The following is a 22,635-nucleotide window of genomic DNA, read 5'->3' as shown; positions in this document are numbered from 1 at the left end:
CTGGAGTTTCTTTGACCGGGCAGCATATGGCATCTGTTTGAGCCCTTTGATCCTCTTGGTGAGGTACTTTTGGGGTCTTTACAGTTGCTGCAGGTGTCTGGTAAGGTACATCCCAAAAGGGGCATTGTACTCAATTATGGGCCTGATGAGGGATGAGTAAAGAGGCACGATGACCTCCCCTGATCTAGATGTGAATCCCTTCATGATTAGGTGGGCTATATAAAATGTTTTTCTAACCACTTTGGCCACTTGGTTGTCAAATGAGAGATTGCTATCAACTTGGGTCCCCAGGTCCCTAATTACTTCTTCTGTACTTAATGGATTACCACCTATGTGGTAATTTGTGGGCACTTTATTTTTGCCAAAGGGGATGACTATACACTTTTTGGCATTTAGCTTGAGGCCATGGCTCTGGCACCAGCTGTCTGTTTCTATGAGGCCCTTTTGGAGGATGCTTGTGTCGGCTGGAGAGTCGATTATGGCGCCCAGTTTGCAGTCATCTGCGAACTTGGTCAGCCACATTCCTTCCGTGTTGGCCTGTACCTCTGAGAAATATATACCGAACAAGAGAGGTCCCAGGACTGAGCCTTGTGGGACACCACTTGTAACTGGTTTGGAGTCTGACATGGCTCCAGAAATTCTAACCATGTGGGTTCTGTCCTTGAGCCAGTTTGCAATCCATCTAGTGACATAGGGGTTTATATTTAAGCTGGTGAGCTTATCTATAATGCCAGTGGGGTATTGTATCGAAGGCTTTGCGAGGTCCAGGTAGGCTGTGTGGACCACCTTCCCTCGTCAATGGCCTTGGTGACTGTTTCAAAGAAATCAACCAGGTTTAAGAGGCAGGATCTGCCCTTAACAAAGCCGAACTGGGTAGGATCCAGTGTCTGTCGTCCCCAATATCTTTATTTATGAGGTCCATGATGATCCTTTCCATAGCTTTGCAGACCAAGCTAGTCAGGCTTATGGGGCGATAGTTTCCAGGATCCGTTGAGGCACCACCTTTATGGAGAGGGACCACTGTTGCTGTACGCCACTCTTTGGGCACATATCCTGTAGTAAGGCTGAGATTGAACAGTAGTTTTATGTTTGGGTTTAGCTCTTCTTGGAGTTCATGTAGGACGCAGCCCGGGACACCGTCAGGTCCCATTGATGCTGTGTTTTTTGCTTTGGAGAGGGCGGCTCTTACCTGAGCATCTGAGATGTCAGGGGCAGCACCCTGCTGGGATAGATATTTGCCCTTTTGGTGGGGAGGGGGGGGGAGTTTGCGCTGAACCTATCAGCTAGGATGTTGGCAATGTCTGTGGGTTCAGTGTATTTTTTGTCATTTTGGACTAATTCTGAGCATATCTGGGAATTACCACCCAGGTTACTAACATAACTAAAGAAAGCCTTGTGATTATCCTTAGTGTCCTGTGCAATTTTTCTCTCAAAGCTGGCCTTAGACAATTTTATGAGTGCCCGTAGTTTTTTGCTAATACTGATCAGTGATGCCTTCCCTTTTTGGGATTTTGCTCTATCATTTAGTAGCTTCCTCCTTCTATTGTATAGTTTGTTTATGGCTGGGGTCCACCAGACAGGACGTCTGCCTTTGGAGGATTGGGTCTTGGTTTTATTTGGGATCGCATGATCCATGCATTCCTGAAGGTGTTCATAGAATGCGTTTATAAAGGATTCTGCAGTCTGGGCCGTATTTTCCACAGGAGTGTGAAATTTGCTTTAGAGAAGTTTTTCACTGTGGTTTTCTGGGCAGGGGGTGGGGTCGGGATGTGAATATCCAGTGAAATTAGTTTATGGTCTGATCTTACCAGTGAGGGATACACTTCTGGTCTGGAGCATAGAGTCCCCATGTTGGTGATGATCAGGTCCAGTATGTTTTCCCCTCTTGTGGGAGTGGTAACAAGTTGTTCCATAGCATTTGAGTTTATAAATTCTAGGAATCTTTGGGCTAGGGTGTTGGAGCTAGAGTAATGCTCCCAGTCTATGTTTGGGTAGTTGAAGTCGCCCAATATAATGGTGTTTGGAGAGGCCTTCATATTTTCCAGTGTTCTCAGGAAGGCCGAGTGGGGTTCCTGGGTTTGGGTGGGGTGGTCTGTAGCAGGCTATAAACTGGAAGGCAGTTTTACCCACTGTTAGTTGCACATGGATAGTCTCTGATGCTTCGTGCTTTGCCACCAACCTGGAGGTGTGGGTATCTTTCATGAATATCGATACTCCCCCTCCTTTTGTGTTTCGATCCAAGTTTTGGGGCAGAAAAGCGTGGTATGAGGTATAACCTGGTAGTGCTGGGGTGCTCTCGGGAGCCCTGAACCAGGTTTCTGTTACTGCACAGATATCGATGTTCTCCATGCTAAGGAGAGTTTCGAGTGCATGCATCTTGAGGTTTAGACTTCTGGCGTTGAGTAGCATTACTCTTAGTTTCTTATCCCTTGTGATACCTATGGACGTGGGTTTGTCTTTTGAGCCTTGCCTAAAAAAGGCACTATGGGGGTAGCAAGAGCCTTTGCCAATATCCGAAAGCCCAGGGATGACAGGTGCAAGCCATCCCTAGCGAAGCATCGTGGCTTGTCGAGCATATCATCCCAAGCTGACAGGCATTGGATCCCCTTTGAATGACACCAGTACTTAAGCCAATTGTTGAAATTGATCATCTTGTCTTCATATTGTGGCATCATTCTTGGTGAGGGTAAGATGCTACTCAAGGTCAGGGTCATACCGGCTTGGGCTACATGCTCAGAGAGCTCCTTTATGTCTCTTTTCATGTAGTCCAGGGAGGTACGTCTCAGGTCATTCACACCAGCATGGACAATGACTGAGTCATATTTGTACTTGCCTTGGAGTGACCTGAGTGCTTGCGTTATGTGGCGGATCCTAGCGCCCGACAGGCTGCTCACCGTGACCCTCTCCTTGTTCAGCCTGGTGAGCGGGACGTCAGTGTGCCTGACGATAGAGTCACCTATTACAAGTGTATCAGGTGTGTTGTTTAGTCTTAAGGGCTATGACTGTCCGGCACACTGGCTTTGTGAGATATATGTTGCACGTGTTTTGTTTTGGGGTAGCGGTTGCTTGGGTGTCTGCTTTGGAGGTCTCTGCTGCTTCGGCAGATCTTTATTTAGAGCCTCCGAGTATGTTGCCACCTTTTCAAATGGCCAAAGTGGGACATTTTCGGAACACACATCAGATTTTTACAGGCCGACACATACCCACGGTCAGTACAAAGGATAGAACTTTACTTTTTTGCCTAAATAAAAGCTTATTCTTGTAGCGGTTTAGTTGCTTATTCTATTTCTTCTTGTTAAACTTAGAAATTTCCCACACTGGGAGGATATGTAAAAAAAAAAAAAAAAAAAAAGCAACCTTGCACAGATTTTAACATTTTATAACTAAAATTTCAGAGACAAACTGGTGCATTCAACAAATGCCCCACTCAGAGACTCACTCCTACCTAGATTTTACTTCCAAAAAGACTCAGCGCAACGAGACGCGCACGTCCAGCCACGCTAGCGCCATTACAATTAGGTAGAGTACGTAATGTTTCGTGCGCATGCTCCTCTGCTTCCTACTCAATACACGGTGTCACCTTGTTTCAATGTTCATAAAGGATTACTGCTAGGCAAAAGGAGACTTCTGTTCTGGGATTAGTGGGATTCTTACACTGTTCTGATCGGCATGGCATTCTCATCTGGAGCGGCTGGCGGAGGGGCAGCCAAGGCCCGAACGTCCCCGAAGTCTATAAAATTCCTTTTCGGTGGGTTAGCAGGGTGAGTTGCTGGCGATCAGGCTATATGTATTTTGACAAGCAGTGGTTTGTCATACCCAAGATCATTTTGTTATTGGGAGACTGTTTTCCTAGCCCATTGTAGTGGCTAGCAGGCACACAAAGTATAAGATGAAGGTTTATACAGCCGTAGTGTTGTACTGTGTTTGTTTCGTCCTTTGGGAAAGCAGTTATGCCAAAAAGATTTGATAACATTAGGAATAAGTCGAACTCCCCCGTCTGCCATTCTTATAGCTGCTAGCAGGGTGTTGATTATACATTGGTTGTCTCTGTCTTTAAAACTTCATTGGATACGCTGTGATCTTTTTTTGCTTTGACCCTCTGGTATCTTTCACTTCCTTTTGAATGTGGATCTTATGCACTTCAAAGGTCATCTTGAAAGTGAGTGATACTTCGGCTAAGTGCCTCTGTAATCGGTTTTCAAAGTAAAAAAAAGAAGTTTATAGGAGCATCATAACAGGGTTGCAACATTAGGATATAAACAGGATTATTCTTTTTTGTAAAGAAACAAAATACATAGCTGCATATTATTTCGTGCAGGTACGATGGATAGTTCTGAACAGCATTTTTACATTTGTGATGTGCAGATATTTGACTCAAAAAGTAAAATAATGTTAAAAAAAATTAAAGGTATGATGTTTTGAGAAATAACTGGCCAGTATAGGAGTTGGAGAAAACTGACACACAGTTGTTAACTTAGTGTGCAGATCATTAGGTAAAAGTAATATTTTGGTTACACAATGACAATGTTGGAGAAAGAGACAAAAGAATTTTAAGTCATTGGGTTGAGAAGAAGAATATGGAGTTGGGGAAAGTATGCACCTGATTCTGTTGCAAAGACCGGTGACTTGCATCACAGAAAGCAGTGGCGGATCCAGGAATTTGCAAAGGGGGGGGCGCAGTCTGGCTAGTTGACTACCGGGGTATAAGCGGCCAAGTGGGACACTACGTTTGTTGGTTGTGAAAAGACCATCTTAAGAAGCTCTGACGTGTGGAAAGACATCAATGTACATTCAGTTGCATATGATTTTGCTGTAGATATGGCAGAAGAAACAGGTAATTCTTGTGCAGCACACAGCACTTGAAGAGACTGGGTAATCTCTGGGATACATACCTGTCTCTCCAGCAGATCCAGTTTATATCACAGGTAAGGTTTAAGTCTTTAGAACAGGTAATTCTGGTACTGTTTGTTTTGTGGATATGCAGGAGGTCCAGCACAGTGGGGCCTGACAATGCCCTGCATATCAGGAATAGCGTTCACCTCAAAACCATGTAAGACACAGAATACTGGGATAGAACCTTAAGGCAGTCTGCATAGGACATTTTATTTAACCCTGTATTCTTTTAGTGAGGAACCTCTGTGGAGGTTCCAGTAGTTAGATATGCCTGGCATATCTCTCAACTGCACAATTTTTCCAGAATGTTCAGATTTTTGCCACATTTTGTCTGTTTTTCATAAAATTGTGGTTTTCTGGCAAATTAGTGGCAAATCACTAAAGACTGAACTTAGAAAATAATGACATTTGAGTTTCCAACTTCATACCCTTCAGTAAAGTCATGCTAATACAAAACCTGTTCTACTAACTTTCTAAGTTTGTAAGAGCAATATTTAAAAATTGTCCCTACTTTTGGGCCTTTGTCCCACTTTTATAAATGCCTTTGTCCAGATTTCTTGCTCTAAGAGGTCGAGAGGTAGGACATAGTTAAGTACATACCAAAGGGGTATTCTAGTTGACAGGTCTTCTGAATGCCAAATACAGTGGAACAATGACTTCCTTGAACTTAGATGCCATACCTTTGTTTATAAGTTGCTCAGCATAGAATTTCCTCACTACTGTAGACACATGATAGTCAAAGGCTAGATTACTATCCATGCATGTCCCCAAGTCCCTGACTGCTGGCTCATCTCTAAGGGGTATGTTGTCAATATGATAGTTGCCAGGGGTGGATGACTTCCTGAAGGATACTATCATGCATTTCTTGGCATTTAGTTTTAGTCCATGGCTCTAACACCAGTCTGTCAGCCCCTTTTGGAGATTCAATGACAGCTCCTAATTTGCAGTCATCTGCAAATTTTTATCAGCCAGAGACCACTGACATTGGCCTTGACTTCAGAGAAGTAAATGCCAAAAAGGAGTGGTCAAAAGACTGATCCCGAGGGACTCCACTTGTAACTGGCCTATTTGTAGAGGTGGCTGCCCAGTTCTAACTTCCTGGGTCCTGTCTGAGCCAGTTGGCTATCCACTGGGTAACATATGAGTTTGTACCCAACCTTTTGAGTTTGTCAGCAATGCCTGAGTGGGGTATTGTGTCAAATGCCCTAGCCAGGTCAAGGTAGGCAGTTTGAACCATTTTGCCCTCATCCATTGCTTTGGTCACCTTCTCAAAGAAGTCTGCCAGGTTGAGTAGGCATAATATGCCCTTGATGAAACCAAACTGGGTTGGATCCAGTGTTTGGAGGTTTACTATATCACTGTTGATCATTTCCATGATTATTCTTCTCATGGATTTACATACAAGACTAGTGAGACTTATGGGTCTGTAGTTTCCAGGGTCTGTAGACGGCCTACCTTTGTGCAGAGGTATGAATTTTCTGTTCTCCATTCATGCGGCAAAAAGCTTGTTTAAAAGCTATAGTTAAATAACAATTCCAGAGGCTCTGGCAGGTCACTTTCATGCTATTTAGAAGGCATACTGAGATACTGTCTAGACCCATTGATGCAGTGTTCTTGGCCTCAAGGACCTTGTTCCCTAGTGATAGCAGGGGGGTTATATTAGATGGTATTTCTGAGGGAAGGTTAAGGGGGAGAGAGGGGTAAAGTTGAAGCTGAATTTAATCAGCCAGTAGGTTTGCTATATCTTCTGGCTTAGTAGCCTAATGAAACAGTTTACACCATTAGCAACAACAGTTCAGCCTCTGGATAGATGCATCATTGATATTTACCACCCACATAAATCAGCAGATAAAAGCAGGTTATGCCATAAAACACATTTTTAGCCAAGAAAGCAAAATAAAATTATTGCCCAATGTGTCAAACCTTTTCCTGGCTCATTCTCTCTGCTACACATTCCAATAGGCGCCTTCAAACAATTCAAAACCGAATCTCTTACTCTGTATGTTAAATGTACTCCCAAATGCCTAACAACCATAAAATGAATACCAACCACTGATTAAGCTCCTATCAGTCCTGATATGCAAACCTCCTGTTCCCTGGCTATTGCTCAGCTAGCTCCTATGCACTATTAAAAAGGTCAGAATCTCGCCTAAAGCCACAGCATATTCACCTCAGACATACCATTCATCACATGAGCTCTATACTACCATCAAAGCATTCTACATTTCTTACTTCAAATGGTAAATGTACTCCCAAATGCTTAGGTACCATAAATGATTAGCAGTCACTGATTAAGCTCCTATCAACTCACATATACAACCACCTTTTCCATAACTCACCTCTGCATTATCAAAAAACACATTCAAGCACTCAGAGGCACAAAACATTCACCTCATATGTGGTATCCATCACAGAAGCTCCTTACCAATACAGAAACATTCTGTATAACTGGAACTACTACACAGGATAAAATCCATGCCAGTGAGGATATCAACCACCTCAATTTCCAAAGCAATAAAACGTTTACCTTATTTCCCCATCCTCCATCTATTCTTGCAACTCTGCCTTTGTTACCATCCCCAAGACATCTACAATTCTTAATCAGCTACTCAGCTTCAATTTTCTCGTTTTGTGTAATGAGTGTCAGTTTCTTTCCAGTTCCAACCCAACATAAACCTCTCAAATGTACTTTATTTAAACTGCATGTTCCACTTTAAAAGGGTCTGTCACACATTTAATGATGACATTTTTAACAAATATCTGTTGTAAATACAGAACCATGTCAATTCATCAATATACTCTTAATTACAGCATTATTAACCATGACATGAGCTTTCTAGATGCAGCTGTTAGTAAAACTTTCACATTAAGGAGAGCTACATGAATATACACAAACATTATTGAGTTACCTGGAAACTTTAAAACAACTACGACCGATTAAAAATCATGTTCAATCACTTGTTATTGGCTGCTGTGCATACCGCTCTCAAAATGTAAATAAGTTAATTTTTTATTATTTTTCATGTGTTTTTTCCTTGCATCTATTTCAATTATATATATATTTTTCTTTTATATTTCAATTATATTTTTAATCATCATTTCAGTTTGCTAAGGACACTAGGGTTGTTGCTGAAGTGACAACCCGATGCCTTGTGCACAAATGGGGAAAAAAAAAAAAAAAAAAAAGAGGGCTGTGAATGGATGGATCAGGGCTGTTGGTTGAAAAGTCGGCCAGTATGAGTGTCTCATAACCTATTTAGGGTCAAATAAAACTGAATTTAATTGACACTGTGGTCAGTTTCTGACTGCAGTTACATGGTCTATCAATAGGCAGTTCAGCCCAAACAAAACCATCAAACTATGTATTTTCTTATTCAGTTACAAATTTAAAATTCTCAGTTCAGAAGAAAAGAACCGTTAGGTCTGCAAATCCCCCACTGAGAGAAAAATAGGGAGACACATTTACATTCAAACATATAAAGTGATGTCATCTTTGGGCTTCAGTTCAAATATCTGACACAATATTCTACAATAGCGCCTTAACTTAACCAAAAGCAGTGGCGCAGCTAGTCTGTGCTGCCCAGGAATGTCTGAGTTTGCAGCCCCCCCCTCACAAAAATCATGGTCAAATGGAACTCCCAATACACAGACCCCCCACAGTCATTCCAGTGTCCCATTACTTGGCCATTTCTCCCCATTTACCATAAACATTAATGTGCATACCGCTCTATGCTTTACTTCTACATTTACTATTATGGATTTCATTTAAATATTTATTTTAAAATTTTATGGCACAAACACTGATAATAGAAATCTGCTAAACAAAGGAAAACAGTCTCACAATGAAAATAGACTTAGCATTAAAACTTCTCTGCCCTTTAAACTCACATTCATTGAAACAGCATTGAAACTCCCATTCAAAGAAAATGCATCTGGCCAGTGACGGATAAAAAGTTTAACTTTGGGCTGTTTTCAAATCATAGGCCGCTTGCACACATATTTAGGAGCATGCAGACATATATGTGTTCTTTGATTCACCTTCTTGATTGTATTAAATTATATTCCTTATATAATACAGCACATTTGTTAGAGCATGTTTTTAATTTATTATTTTGAACATTTAATACATAAAGCAACAATGACAAAACTGCCCAATTCAGAACATTTCCATCAGTCTACTGAAACTTCTATCATTACAACCCACCAATATCGGTAAATATGCGCAATCTCTGCAAGTCATCTAAATCCATATTAAAGAGATCTGTAACTAATGAAGTTGCTGCTAGCAAACAACTTTATATTTCATTGTTTCATCTACAAATAAAGTGCCTGTTGCCCTTGAAGAATAAATTGCCCATGTTACATTAAAAAAATGATAAGCTAGTAATATTGCAATAGGGAATATATGGCAAACTGATTACCTAGTAATGATGAAACTTACCTCCTCCAAAGGAGAATCTACACAGGACTGCAGCATCCACCCCCTTTAAAGTACAACATAGTACCATATCAGCAATCCATCTACATACTGTGGGATTAGAACCCACAGCCTTCTCCATCAAATCAGATACTTGGCCAGAGCGTAGCTCTATAGCGCCTATATTAAAACGAAAGGCACTTAAAATAAATAAAATCAAAATAAATAAAATCTGCTATTGAATTAGATATATAATAAATGTTTATAAATCATAGATGTGCTACTTATTTAACACGTTCCTTATAGGTATTGTATTAACATGAAGGTGTAAGATAATGTATATATGAAAGCATATTTGCAAAATGCTTAATTTAGAATTTTAGATATATATATATAGTCATGTAGAGATTTGATATTTATTTATAACTATTTAATTGTTATATCATTATATTTAATTTATTATAGCATGAATTTTATAAATGTATTTTTAAGAATATTATAAGCATAGGTAAATGTTTATGATAGATAGGCTGTTGAGGGCATAGATATGTATACAGCGGTTAGGGAACACTGTGAATGCAATAAGTACTGCTTGATTTGAAATATATTAATTAAGAAAGGGAATTACATCATCATGACACTAACTGTTTTTAGTTTAAATTTGTGTTTGTAACTTTGTCTGATGAAGTACAGCATTTGATTGTATGAAAGCGCTCACAATATATTGGTTTGGTTTTAGTTAATAAACTGATATATTTCAGTGGCCCTTCGTTCTTGGATTATTTTGTTACATAGCTCTTCTCTGTTTTAACAGAAGGGCTTTACCCCTTAAGATTTTCTTATGCATTGTTTTGTCGTGGTGCGTTCCTCTAGCTGAATTGTAGTTTATTTATGATATTGGTGTTGAATTAATGGTAATGATATTGTATTGCATCTTAACAGGCCCAGTATACAGGCAGGGGCCCACAGTGAAAATGGTTATTAAAAAGTCACTTTGCAGCTATCGTCAGTGTAATTATTTATGGTGAGTTGCATGTAGTGCTAATCTGTTATATAGTGTATATGCTTGGCACCTTCTGTGTCTGCCACTAGATACTGGAGATGGTGCCAGCAAATGATTTGATAGGCCCACCTTTATATTTGTCTAGGAGCTGAGTTATATATGCTACACCTTTCACACTAAATGTTTGGGTCTAATTTAGCCGTGACTGTATGTAAATATGTTGTCTCTTCACAATCTGTATGGGTACTTGATTTTCTTTACACCTGAAGTTAAATCACAAGAGGCCAATGGGAGCAAGTCAAATCACAGGCAGCAAATGGGGACAAGTCACATCACAGGAGGCCAGTGGGGACAAGTCATATCACAGGAGGCCAGTGGGGACATGCCACATTACAGGAGGCTAGTGGAGACAAGTCATATCACAGGAGGCCAGTGGGGACAAGTCACATTACAGGAGGCCAGTGAGGATAAGACAAATTGCAGGCAGCAAATGGAAACAAGAGACATCACAGGAGGCTAATGAGGGCAAGTGACATCACAGGAGGCCAGTGGAGACGAGTCATATCACAGGAGGCCACTGGTGATAAGTTACATAACAGGAGGCCAGTGGGGACAAGTCATATCACAGGAGGCCACTGGGGACAAGTCACATTACAGGAGGCCAGTGAGGATAAGTCAAATCGCAGGCAGCAAATGGAAACAAGAGACATCACAGGAGGCTAATGAGGGCAAGTGACATCACAGGAGGCCAGTGGAGACGAGTCATATCACAGGAAGCCACTGGGGATAAGTTACATAACAGGAGGCCAGTGGGGACAAGTCATATCACAGGAGGCCACTGGAGACAAGTCACATTACAGGAGGCCAGTGAGGATAAGTCAAATCACAGGCAGCAGATGGAAACAAGGGACATCACAGGAGGTTAATGGGATAAGGCAAAGCACAGGCAGCAAATGGGGGCAAGTCAGATCACAGGAGGCCAGTGGGAACAAGTTAAGTCACAGACAGCAAATGAAGATAAGTCACATCACAGGAGGTTAGTGGGAACAAGTCAAATCACAGGCAGCAGATGGAAACAAGGCACATCACAGGAGGCCAGTGGAGATAAGTCAAATCATAGGCAGCAAATGGGAACAAGTCACATCTAAGGAGGCTAGTGGAAACATGTTAAATCACAGGCAGCAAATGGAATGGAATGGAAACAGGACACATCACATGAGGCCAATGGGGATAAGTCAGATCACAGATATGAAATGGCAACAAGTCAAATCACAGGCAGCAAATGGAGACAAGTCACAGCAGGCAAGTGGGAAGCATCAAATCACAGGCAGCAAATGGGGACAAGTCACATCACAGGAGGCCAGTGGGAACAAGTCAAATGACAGGCAGCAAATGGAAAAAAGGCACATCACAGGAGGCCAATGGGGATATGTCAAATCACAGACAGCAAATGGGGACAAGTCAAATCAAAGACAACAGATGGGGACAAGTCACATCACAGGAGGCTAGTGGGAAAAAGTCAAATCACAGTCATCGATTGGAAACAAGGCACATCACAGGAGGCCAATGGGGATAAGTCATATCACAGGCAGCAAATGGGGACAAGTCAAATCACAGGAGGCCAGTGGGAACATGTTAAATCACAGACAGCAAATAGAGACAAGTCACATCACAGCAGGCCAGTGGGAACAACTCAAGTCACAGGTAGCAAATGGATACAAGTCGTATCACAGGAGGCCAGTGGGGGCAAGTTACATCACAGGTAGCAAATGGGGACAAGTCAAATCACAGGCAGCAATTGCGGGCAAGTCACATCACCATAGCCAGCCTTAGGCATAGGCCAATTAGGAGGCCACATAGGGCACTACTGTAGCAGGAGCACTTTTCCAGTGTTCATTTTATTTATTTATTTTGTTTGTGTGTTTATTTTTGTAGTAAAGAAATTGTTTATTTAAAATATGTTGAATGAATACAGGAAAATCTGAAGAGTAAGACAAGCTGTGATAAAAAGTGAAAAAAGTAATCTGGATAGTCTTGATAGACCCATTTGGGGGACACCGGGTGGTGTGGGGGTAGGCGCTGTGGAACACTTTTGCCTAGGGCACCAGTTGACCAAAGACCAGCCCTGCACATCACAGGAGGCCAGTGAGAACAAGTCAAATCATAGGCAGCAAATGGGAAAAAGTCACATCACAGGAGGCCAGTGAGAACAAGTCAAATCATAGGCAGCAAATGGGAGAAAGTCACATCACAGGAGGCCAGTGAGAACAAGTAAAGTCACAGGTAGGAAATGGGAACAAGTCACTTTATCAGTGGCCAATAGGAACAGGTCAAATCACAGCCAGCAAATGGGGACTTGCATGCATCTGTAGAGACAAAGTTTGTGTTTCATTAGCTGGGAGTGGGAGGTATCTATCCAAGAGTAATGATATAGCAGAGAAGCAAACATCTTGTCAGGCTGTTAACTGTTGAAGAACCCCTGAGGCAATATTTTGTAGCTGCAAAGAATGGGACATGTGTGTAGAATCTAATCTTACTGATGTAGTGTTAGCCTGGGATGGTCTGCATCAAATGTTAGCGCAAAAAACAAAATGGAAGTTTCCACCATGAGCCAACACCAGTGTGCATTAATAACCTGCTGAAAAAGCCAGTCTTGGACATGTGACATTGTACTGAGAAGTCACATACATCTACTTCTGTGTAGTGCAGTGTAGTTATTATGAAAAGCATGTGATCACAAGTATCTGAAGCAAGCAAATCACTCACCTTATATTTGCTTAAATCCTGGAAATATATTGCAGAAAACTTGAGATAATACATTCAGTGATGAACTTATAAGAAAAATCTTGACAATTGGATGGGAAATAGGAAATTCACCCCTGGGATCACTTCTGTGGCTCTGCTCGACAGGGGCACAGGAAAATCATTTTCTTGGGTGGCGAAAGCCAGGGAACTTTTTGGGCTGGTGTTATATATGCCCAAGGGCCGAAAGCCTAGTACCTACCTATGAACCTGTGTACATTCAGTGATGTTACTACTCTGTTGAGAAAGTAATAAGGAAACATTTTATTAAGTGTGGGCAGACAATGAGTTTTTGACATGCAATCCACAGAAACATGTTGTACATTCTCATTAAAGTTCCCATTTGAAGAGTGTACACTGCGTGTATTTTCTTCATGAATACTTAATTTACAGATAGTAGCAGCTGTGGATCAAATCTCATTGCCAGAGAAAGTAGGACTATCGGTGTTCCTTGGAGGTGGAAATGATCCTTTCTTGCCTGCGATTCAGGTACTTATAAAAATATAAATGTGTTGTACACCACTTACAAAAAGTGTTTCTTAATGGGGAATGCCATCTAAATCAAAACTGAAAGGATTTGTGGAACAGGAACATGGGCTAAGCAGTGTCAGAATGCCACAATTTTTTTTCAGTAAAGAACAGATGTGAAATATCGTATCCTTGCATTGCATGTATAAGTTCAGCATCAAAACTGCCCCTAAAAGTGGAATTGTCAAGCCCAGGTACATACAAATCTCAGCAACAAAACGCCAAATGCAGACTTCACCTATACTGCCTTAAAGCATGCTTCATCATATTAAAATTATTTAGGAAAATAACAGAGAAGAACCAAAATAGAGTATAACAGAATAATGTTTATAATTTTTTTAGAGCTTTCATCCACAATAAAATACTTCAGAATATAAAAATCAGAAAAAATGTAAAGTGGAGCAAGTGGCGCCAAAGTAAACCAAAACCAAAGAAGAGCGTCACAGTCCACAAGCGCAAATAAATCCAGTCCTTTGGATGCGAAAACAATGATTTATTAAATAATCCAACATATGCAACAAGAAAAACAATAGAACGCTCTCACAACGTTTTCATCATCTACTTTATCAATATACAAACAATTAAAATGTAGAACTTCTTATATATCCCCCAGTTTCCCTCCAAAAAAAAAAAAACAATCATTCAATTATTCAATAAGTGCAACTAATTTAGAAAAAAAGCATGAGTTACATAAAATCCTGTGTAACATGAATTGGTGTATAAGTAATAACTTTTTTAAAATAACTGAATAGTCATAGTTCAGTGTTATTTTCTTTGGATAGTGAATATGGTAATGTGTGTACAATCTTAATGGATAATAAGTGAGGTAAAATAAAATCATCATAAACATGGGAGAGCAACCATTCTGAAAGTAGTGGCTCCATCTAGTGATCAAGTCACAAATAACAAGTCCATAAAATTCATGTGTTTCAATAATTAAAAGTACTTAAAATGTTAGTAAAATGATAGTGATAAAATTAATTTTATTAATAAATATTGTTTGATAAATATTATATTTAATGATTGTTGGCCATTTAATGAACATAATGGGTAAGCTATAATTTTGCAGCTCTTAGTTTTAATACTGGTTTAAGGGAAAGCTTCTCATTGAGTCCTGGACTTTTTCCAGCGTCTAAAATCACTTGCCAATACAATTCTCTGTATTCTATCTGTGTTTCCCACATGCCACCTCTGGGATTAACAGGTATCACATCTAGTACAAAAAACTCAAAACTTGAAGTACAACATTTCAGTGAGTGTTTATAAAGTGCATTAGTATCTTTCTTTACCTTCATATTATATAAGTGCTCATATATCCTTTGCTTAAGCTTTCTCTCGCTTTTGCCTATATAAAATGACTCACATTTCGTGCATGTGGCAATATAAATAATGCCCTTCGTGTCACAGTTTGCAAACGTGTTCAAGTACAATTTCTTTTTTCTAGCTTTCAAGAATATATATTCACTGCATTTTAGGTGGGCACAATACTTGCACCTCCCACATTTAAATAAGCCTTTTTTCTTTGTTGACAAATTCTGGTTGTTCACCAGAGACCTATTCTCCACAATGTTTTTAATGGTTTTACCCTTTCTGTATGTACAAGTAAATTCATTGTCAAAGATGCCTTCTAGGTCAGAAATTTTTGAAAAGTTTTTCCATTCCATCTGAAAGATCTTTCTAATGAGATTTGAATTCCCATCAAATGTGGATATTAAACCTGGGTCATATTCACCAGTAGAGGTGTTTTTCTTGTTTAAGTTTTTTTCAGTTTCTGGTTTACCCAGAATTGGTGCAAACCTGTCATTTCTGTTTTCTAACACTTCTGCTAGAACTAAGTTAAAAAGGTCAGGTGGATATGCCCTTTTATAGAACAGTTCCCTTAGGAATTCTACTTCTTCAAGGAATGTTGAGTCGTCAGAAGTCATACGACTTGCACGTACCAGTTGTCCTTTGACAACCCTTTTCTTTTGGTGAAAGGGGTGACAACTGGAAAAGTGCAAGTAAGAGTTTGAGAATGTTTCTTTCCTATATATGCTAGAGGTGAAATTGCCATTACTTTTTCTGATTTTTACATCTAAAAAATGAACTTCATTCTCGTTGTAATCAGATGTAAATTTTAAAAAACTAGATGTAGTGTTCAAATGTTGTTTGAAATTGTTAAAACTTTCTGCATTACCGTTCCAGATGAAGCATAAGTCATCCAGAAATCTAGAATATAGAACACAATTACCAAAGTAAGGTGATGTCTGAAGAGATTTCATCTCCCAATATGTCATAATGGTATTGGCATATATGGTGGCACAATGGGCACCCATCGCCACACCCCTAACTTGCCTGAAATATTCTCCTTGAAAATAAATGAAGTTGTTTTTTAATATAATCTCCATAAACATTAAAACATTTCTGAACTCAATTTGAGTCAACTTTTTACTATGCACTAAAATCTCCTCAAACCATAACATGCCTGTGTCATGCGGGATACTTGTGAATAGGTCAATAACATCCATTGTAGCAAAAGTTACATTGTCTGAGTATAATTCTTTTTTTAACCTTCTCAAAAAATCCCAAGAGACTTTCAACACAGCTGTGTTGAAATCCAGTATACCTTTAGTCTTTGAATCAACATATTTTGCTAGGGGTGCTGTAACTGAACCATCAGCAGAGACAATGGGTCTTAAAGGGGGATCCAAGTTGTTCTTATGTACTTTGGGAATTCCAAAAATACATGGGACTTTGGGCTTTTCTACTGACAAGTAATGGAAAGTGTCTTTGTCTATAGAGCCTTCTAACAACATATCATATAAAATATTGTGAATTCTTTGGTTGGCTATGTTGATTTCATTAATAGAGGCTCTAGTGTACTTGTCAGTGTCGTTTAATATGTCCATCATCTTCCCTTCATAAACTATTGTGTCCATTAGCACCATACCCCCACCCTTGTCTGGTTTCATGACTCTTGGATTTTTGTTGTTACAGACTTCCTTGAGAACAAGGTTCTCAGCTTGCGTTAAATTAGAGTGCATTTTTTGATGAAGTAATCCCATTCTAATTTCATTCTCCACTTTGTCTTCAAAGTTCTTTAATTGTGGGTGAATGGGTGGATTGTACAGACATTTTCTTTTTAGACTTTCTGTATTAAAACCTGTATCAGTCTGTTTAAAAATTAGCTGCAAATTCTTTTTCCTAATAAAAAGTTTAATATCAACTAAAAGTTTAAAAATGTCGGTTCCTTTATTAGGAATAAAAGTGAACCCTTTAGAAAACAGATGAAACCATGCTGTGTTTAAATGAATATTGGTATAGTTAAAAATGTTGAAACCATCAAAAGACCATATATGTGAATCCTTAGTAATGTTAGATGGTAAACCTTTAGTATCTAGTTCCAGTTGCGTTCTTTTCTTGGGGGCGACTGCCAATTTTAATTATTGAAACACATGAATTTTATGGACTTGTTATTTGTGACTTGATCACTAGATGGAGCCACTACTTTCAGAATGGTTGCTCTCCCATGTTTATGATGATTTTATTTTACCTCACTTATTATCCATTAAGATTGTACACACATTACCATATTCACTATCCAAAGAAAATAACACTGAACTATGACTATTCAGTTATTTTAAAAAAGTTATTACTTATACACCAATTCATGTTACACAGGATTTTATGTAACTCATGCTTTTTTTCTAAATTAGTTGCACTTATTGAATAATTTAATGATTTTTTTTTGGAGGGAAACTGGGGGATATATAAGAAGTTCTACATTTTAATTGTTTGTATATTGATAAAGTAGGCAGCAACGTTGTGAGAGCGTTCTATTGTTTTTCTTGTTGCATCTGTTGGATTATTTAATAAATCGTTGTTTTCGCATTCAAAGGACTGGATTTATTTGCGCTTGTGGACTGTGACGCTCTTCTTTGGTTCAGAATGTAAAATACTAGCTGAAAAAAACTTCCAGCATATGTAACTTGATTCATAATCACATGTTCGTTGTCAGCTTGTCATATTGTTGTGATTAAAAAAAAACATATTTCTCCTAAAACATTTGTAAATAAATTCTGTGTAATTGTAATAAACAGTGTTTAAAAATTCAGTTACGTGGTCTAAAGTTTTGATATACTTTTTGTATTTAAATACTTATGTAGAAATGGGGTTGTTGACTTTCAGTTTTAATCATCAGAACAGCACTTCCCTTTCTAACAAACTATGTGAATCCATATAGTTTTGTTTAAAATTACTACACGTGTCATGAAACTCAAGACCTTTTTAAAGTTCATACATTTCTCACAGTATTTACACAAAGCTTTATTAGAATTTCTGTTGCATAGGACAAACACAGACTCTTAGAGAGCCTGCTTACTTTCAGCTTCCTAGGGGTTTTCCACACGTGAAAGTTGCATGTGTATATCACAAGAGGACGTTCTCAGATGGTGACATATTTTGGAGTTAATGTTTTTTTAGAATGTGGAGATGTGAGTGACACGTTTCCAAGGGTAGAATCACTGGACAACTAGTCAGGCTGAGTTATTAAAGTTATGCCAGAATCATAATATATTATAAAACCGTTTTATTTAATCCTACCACTTTCCTCCTTCCCTATGGACTAAAAGCTACTGGTAGTTTACTCATTACTTTGCTACTGCGAGAGCTATCAACTGATCCCATTTGAGCGGGGGACCATAAAGCTAGCAGCAGTTTGAAACGGAGCCGAATTTAAATCTAAGCGAGGGAAGTGTACTGGGGACACGCTAATAGAGGCTTTTACTATAGCCATGACAGTGGCCTCTCCATTGGAGTTGCTATGGCAAAAGCATATAGAATGCTGAGTTTCAGCAGAATCTTTGCCTTCATTGAACACTGTAGCTTAAATGGTCATTTCCAATAATGGCGTGTTACTTTACACGAGGTAGGCACAGGCTTATTGCTTGCTCCACAAATCTTTATTTTCAACAGTGTGTATTTCAGTGCTGCGAGACTTCATAATTCCTGGCTTTCTCATGTTTTGAAAAGTGCTTACTAAATATACTGCCAGTTACAGGCTTTTCAAATCGTATGTGTATTTCTTTAGTGTCTAGGTCGGGTTTGTTTGGAGTGTGGCATTTAACTTCAAATGACGGGATCATGATCTCGTGAAAGTTGTTGTAGTGGGAAACATGCTAACCGCATCATTTGTGAGAAGGCAATCTGCTATGAACATGTGACGACAAAATAATGGCAGCACTTGAGAATTTACAGATGCAGATTCTGCTTTTCAGATGAAACTGGCATTACAATTTATAAACAGAAAATTTGCATCAGAGCTCCTAAATGCTACACATTTATAACATAGATAGTACTACCACTTTGGTGCCTTGGATCAGTACTTCAGAAAAAAAAAAAATAATATAATAATAATAGTATATAATAATACTTATAATAAGTTCCTTATGGCAGAATCACTTGTCGAGTTGCTCACACAGTTTAGTTTTTTCAGAATCTGCCCACTCTGCAAAAACATGCTTGTCCGACTCGGAATCAGGGATTATTTCACCAGTCAAACTTTTGCAGCATCTCACGCAGGGTGTTCTCACTAACGCACCTAATTCAACTACAAGGGAGATGCACTTGGAGGAGGATCACCTGACTACAACTTCCAATTGCATATCCGATACATTAGGCACGTTTGGTGACTATCTATATCTGTCAATAAAGGAATGCACCTGAAGTTTCCATTTTCAACAGAACATAGTGCATTTCTTTTTTAATGTAAGTAGAAAATGTACAGTTTTAGTAGTACATTTTTTTCCGATTTTCAAAACAAAAATTATAAAAGTTTAAAAAGGGGGCGGCGCGCGCCCCTGCGCCCATGTCTAAATCCGCCACTGGAAAGTAAAGAGGAAGTGTAGTAGGGAGTTCATTTCAATATTTTCTAAATTCTGGCAGAGCATCAAGCCTGAAAACATTTTCAGAGATGTTCTCAGGTGTAACCTTTTGCTGAGGTTCATAACGGAATGAAGTGCTCTGTGGTTCATTGGGACATTTTTATTTCCTTGAGACTGGAGGAGTTGGAACTGCATAGCTGGCTTTAGGCACCAGCGAACCCTGCGGTCGCTGGGGTCCCCCAATTCCTGGAGGAGCCCCCAACCACAGCAAGTTATGTTATCCTGATATTTTGTAACATGTCTGTCAAACCAACAAAAGCTAGTACAGCAATCTTGTATACTAACGAAACCAGGCGGATAATAACTCTTATTCATGTCTCTTTTAAAATTCAAAGATATCTCTGGTTATAGTAACATTATTTTATCAGGTAACAGACTTCACAATTCCAGTAAATATTTTACCACTTATGTAGTGCCACAAGCCCTACTGGTGGACATTATTTCCACTAAAATTAACAACATAGCCAGCATTAGGTACCTGCAATACTTGTGTCTGCATGGGGTCCTTTAGTTGTCCTTGACTGTGTGGGGGGGCCCCACAAAAGCTGCTGCTGGGTGGGGAAAAATAAGGATTAAAAAATGTATTAATTTCATGGTTATGGTCCTTAACCTGAACATGGCTGTGATATGACCCTTTTAGGATAAAATAATGAAAGGTTGCAGAACTAAGCGAAAGCAAGTTGATACGCAAGTTGTATAACCACCAAGTTCTTTATTATGTAAAAATATATAATCAGAGATAAGTGCTTTCACTATGTAGCTTCATCAGATCTTACATTCACTCCCAAATTAAACATGTTATATATGAGAAACTTCTCAATTAATCAATTAAACGTAATTCATTGATATCACCATTTAAAGAGACAGATATAAACATATATCCATATATCTATACACATGATTAAACCTAAGCCTCCTAGACTAAAACGTAATATAATATAAAATATGAAATATATAATATATGGTGAACAAATAAAAACAGTTTATAAAAAATATATAAAATATATATATATATATATATATATATATATATATATATATATATATATATATATAGATATTATAAATGTGTGAGCTCAATTTGTACAGAATTAATAAAATCATACATACATATATAATAAGACTCATGTCTAGATATACAATGATAATGTATGTATATAATCTATTTCTAGTAGCAGATTTCTTAGAGACGTAGAGGCAGTGATATATGTGTACTATAGGGACTACGCATATATTATTTAACATTTCTACGCTGTTTCAATTTTGGTTTTATCGAGGCCCTATCATTAAGGCCAAGTCCTCTATCTGATCTTAATAAAATTATCCATTCTGTCTCCTTGCTCTCTGTGTATATCTTAATATCCCCTCCCCTAGCATTTGGAATTATAACTTCTAATACCCTAAATAAGAATCTATGTTTATCATTATATAGCATTATATGCTTAGCAAGAGCATTATGTAATGTGCCTTTTCTCATGTGATATATATGCTCTCTCATCCTATCTCTGAGTGGACGATTGGTCTTTCCAACATAGAAGGATGAGCATAATTGACAAACAGCTAGATATATCACATGGGGAGTCATGCAGTTGGCATTTGCTTTAATATTAAAAACTTTCTGTAAATCTGGATGTAAAAATTCTGTACTGCTGTCTATATAAGAACAGAAATTGCAGTGACCACAAGGTCTAGTGCATCCAATATACATAGATTTCCTTTCTGATTTAGGATAACATAACATTCTTTTTAAGTTATGTTTATTCCTAAAAAGGAACCTAGGTGTTTCTCCTACTATCTGCTTAATATCTTCATCTACCTGTAAGATGTCCCGATGTTTGTCTAAAATTTGCTTAATCTCTAGATAGTCAGAAGAAAAAAAGGTGGAAAATGTAATAAACGATTCACGTTTATTATCATCTTTAGTATAATTAATATTACTAGGTCCAAAATATGGCATGGCTGTAGTAGAACGTAAGATATGCACTATATCTACATGTGAACTTATCTCTTCAGCATTATAGCCTCTATTTAATAATCTATATTTTAAATCATTTAACTCAGTATGGAAGCCCTTGTCCATAGAATTCAATCTTGAAGCTCTTATTGCTTGTCCTTTCACAATATTCTTAAAAACAAAGGGTGGATGCATGCTGGATCTTAAAAGCAAAGAATTGCAGTGACAAGCTTTTCGATAGACTCCTGTGTTAATTAAATTACCTTGCAACCTCTCTATATATAGGTCTAAAAACTCAATTCTATCATCTGAGAATTGCATGGTAAATTTAAGACATAGACATGTAGACATAGTGCATAGCTTACGTTTTCCTACAGCCATGCCATATGTTGGACCTAGTAATATTAATTATACTAAAGATGATAATAAACGTGAATCGTTTATTACATTTTCCACCTTTTTTTCTTCTGACTATCTAGAGATTAAGCAAATTTTAGACAAACATCGGGACATCTTACAGGTAGATGAAGATATTAAGCAGATAGTAGGAGAAACAGCTAGGTTCCTTTTTAGGAATAAACATAACTTAAAAAGAATGTTATGTTATCCTAAATTAGAAAGGAAATCTATGCATATTGGATGCACTAGATCTTGTGGTCACTGCAATTTCTGTTCTTATATAGACAGCAGTACAGAATTTTTACATCCAGATTTACAGGAAGTTTTTAATATTAAAGCAAATGCCAACTGCATGACTCCCCATGTGATATATCTAGCTGTTTGTTAATTATGCTCATCCTTCTATGTTGGAAAGACCAATCGTCCACTCAGAGATAGGATGAGAGAGCATATATATCACATGAGAAAAGGCACATTACATAAGGCTCTTGCTAAGCATATAATGCTATATAATGATAAACATAGATTCTTATTTAGGGTATTAGAAGTTATAATTCCGAATGCTAGGGGAGGTGATATTAAGATATACACAGAGAGCAAGGAGACAGAATGGATAATCTTATTAAGATCAGATAGAGGACTTGGCCTTAATGATAGGGCCTCAATAAAACCAAAATTGAAACAGCGTAGAAATGTTAAATGATATATGAGTAGTCCC

General features: G+C 38.4%; 1 protein-coding gene across 1 annotated transcript in view; it reads left to right on the top strand.

The window, feature by feature from the left end:
• Positions 1-3,532: 3,532 nt before the first annotated feature.
• Positions 3,533-22,635, top strand: part of SLC25A11 (solute carrier family 25 member 11) — a 280,651-nt gene continuing 261,548 nt past the window's right edge. The window contains exon 1 of the mRNA XM_044077086.1: positions 3,533-3,761. Within this exon, the coding sequence (XP_043933021.1) occupies positions 3,670-3,761 (92 nt within the window). The 5' untranslated portion in view covers positions 3,533-3,669. The remainder of the gene's footprint in view (positions 3,762-22,635) is intronic.

Source organism: Protopterus annectens, chromosome 7.part0 (assembly GCF_019279795.1).
Source record: "Protopterus annectens isolate FY-2018-M chromosome 7.part0, PAN1.0, whole genome shotgun sequence".
Classification (NCBI taxonomy): Eukaryota; Metazoa; Chordata; order Ceratodontiformes; family Protopteridae; genus Protopterus; species Protopterus annectens.
This window is presented reverse-complemented; position numbering and strand designations above follow the sequence as displayed.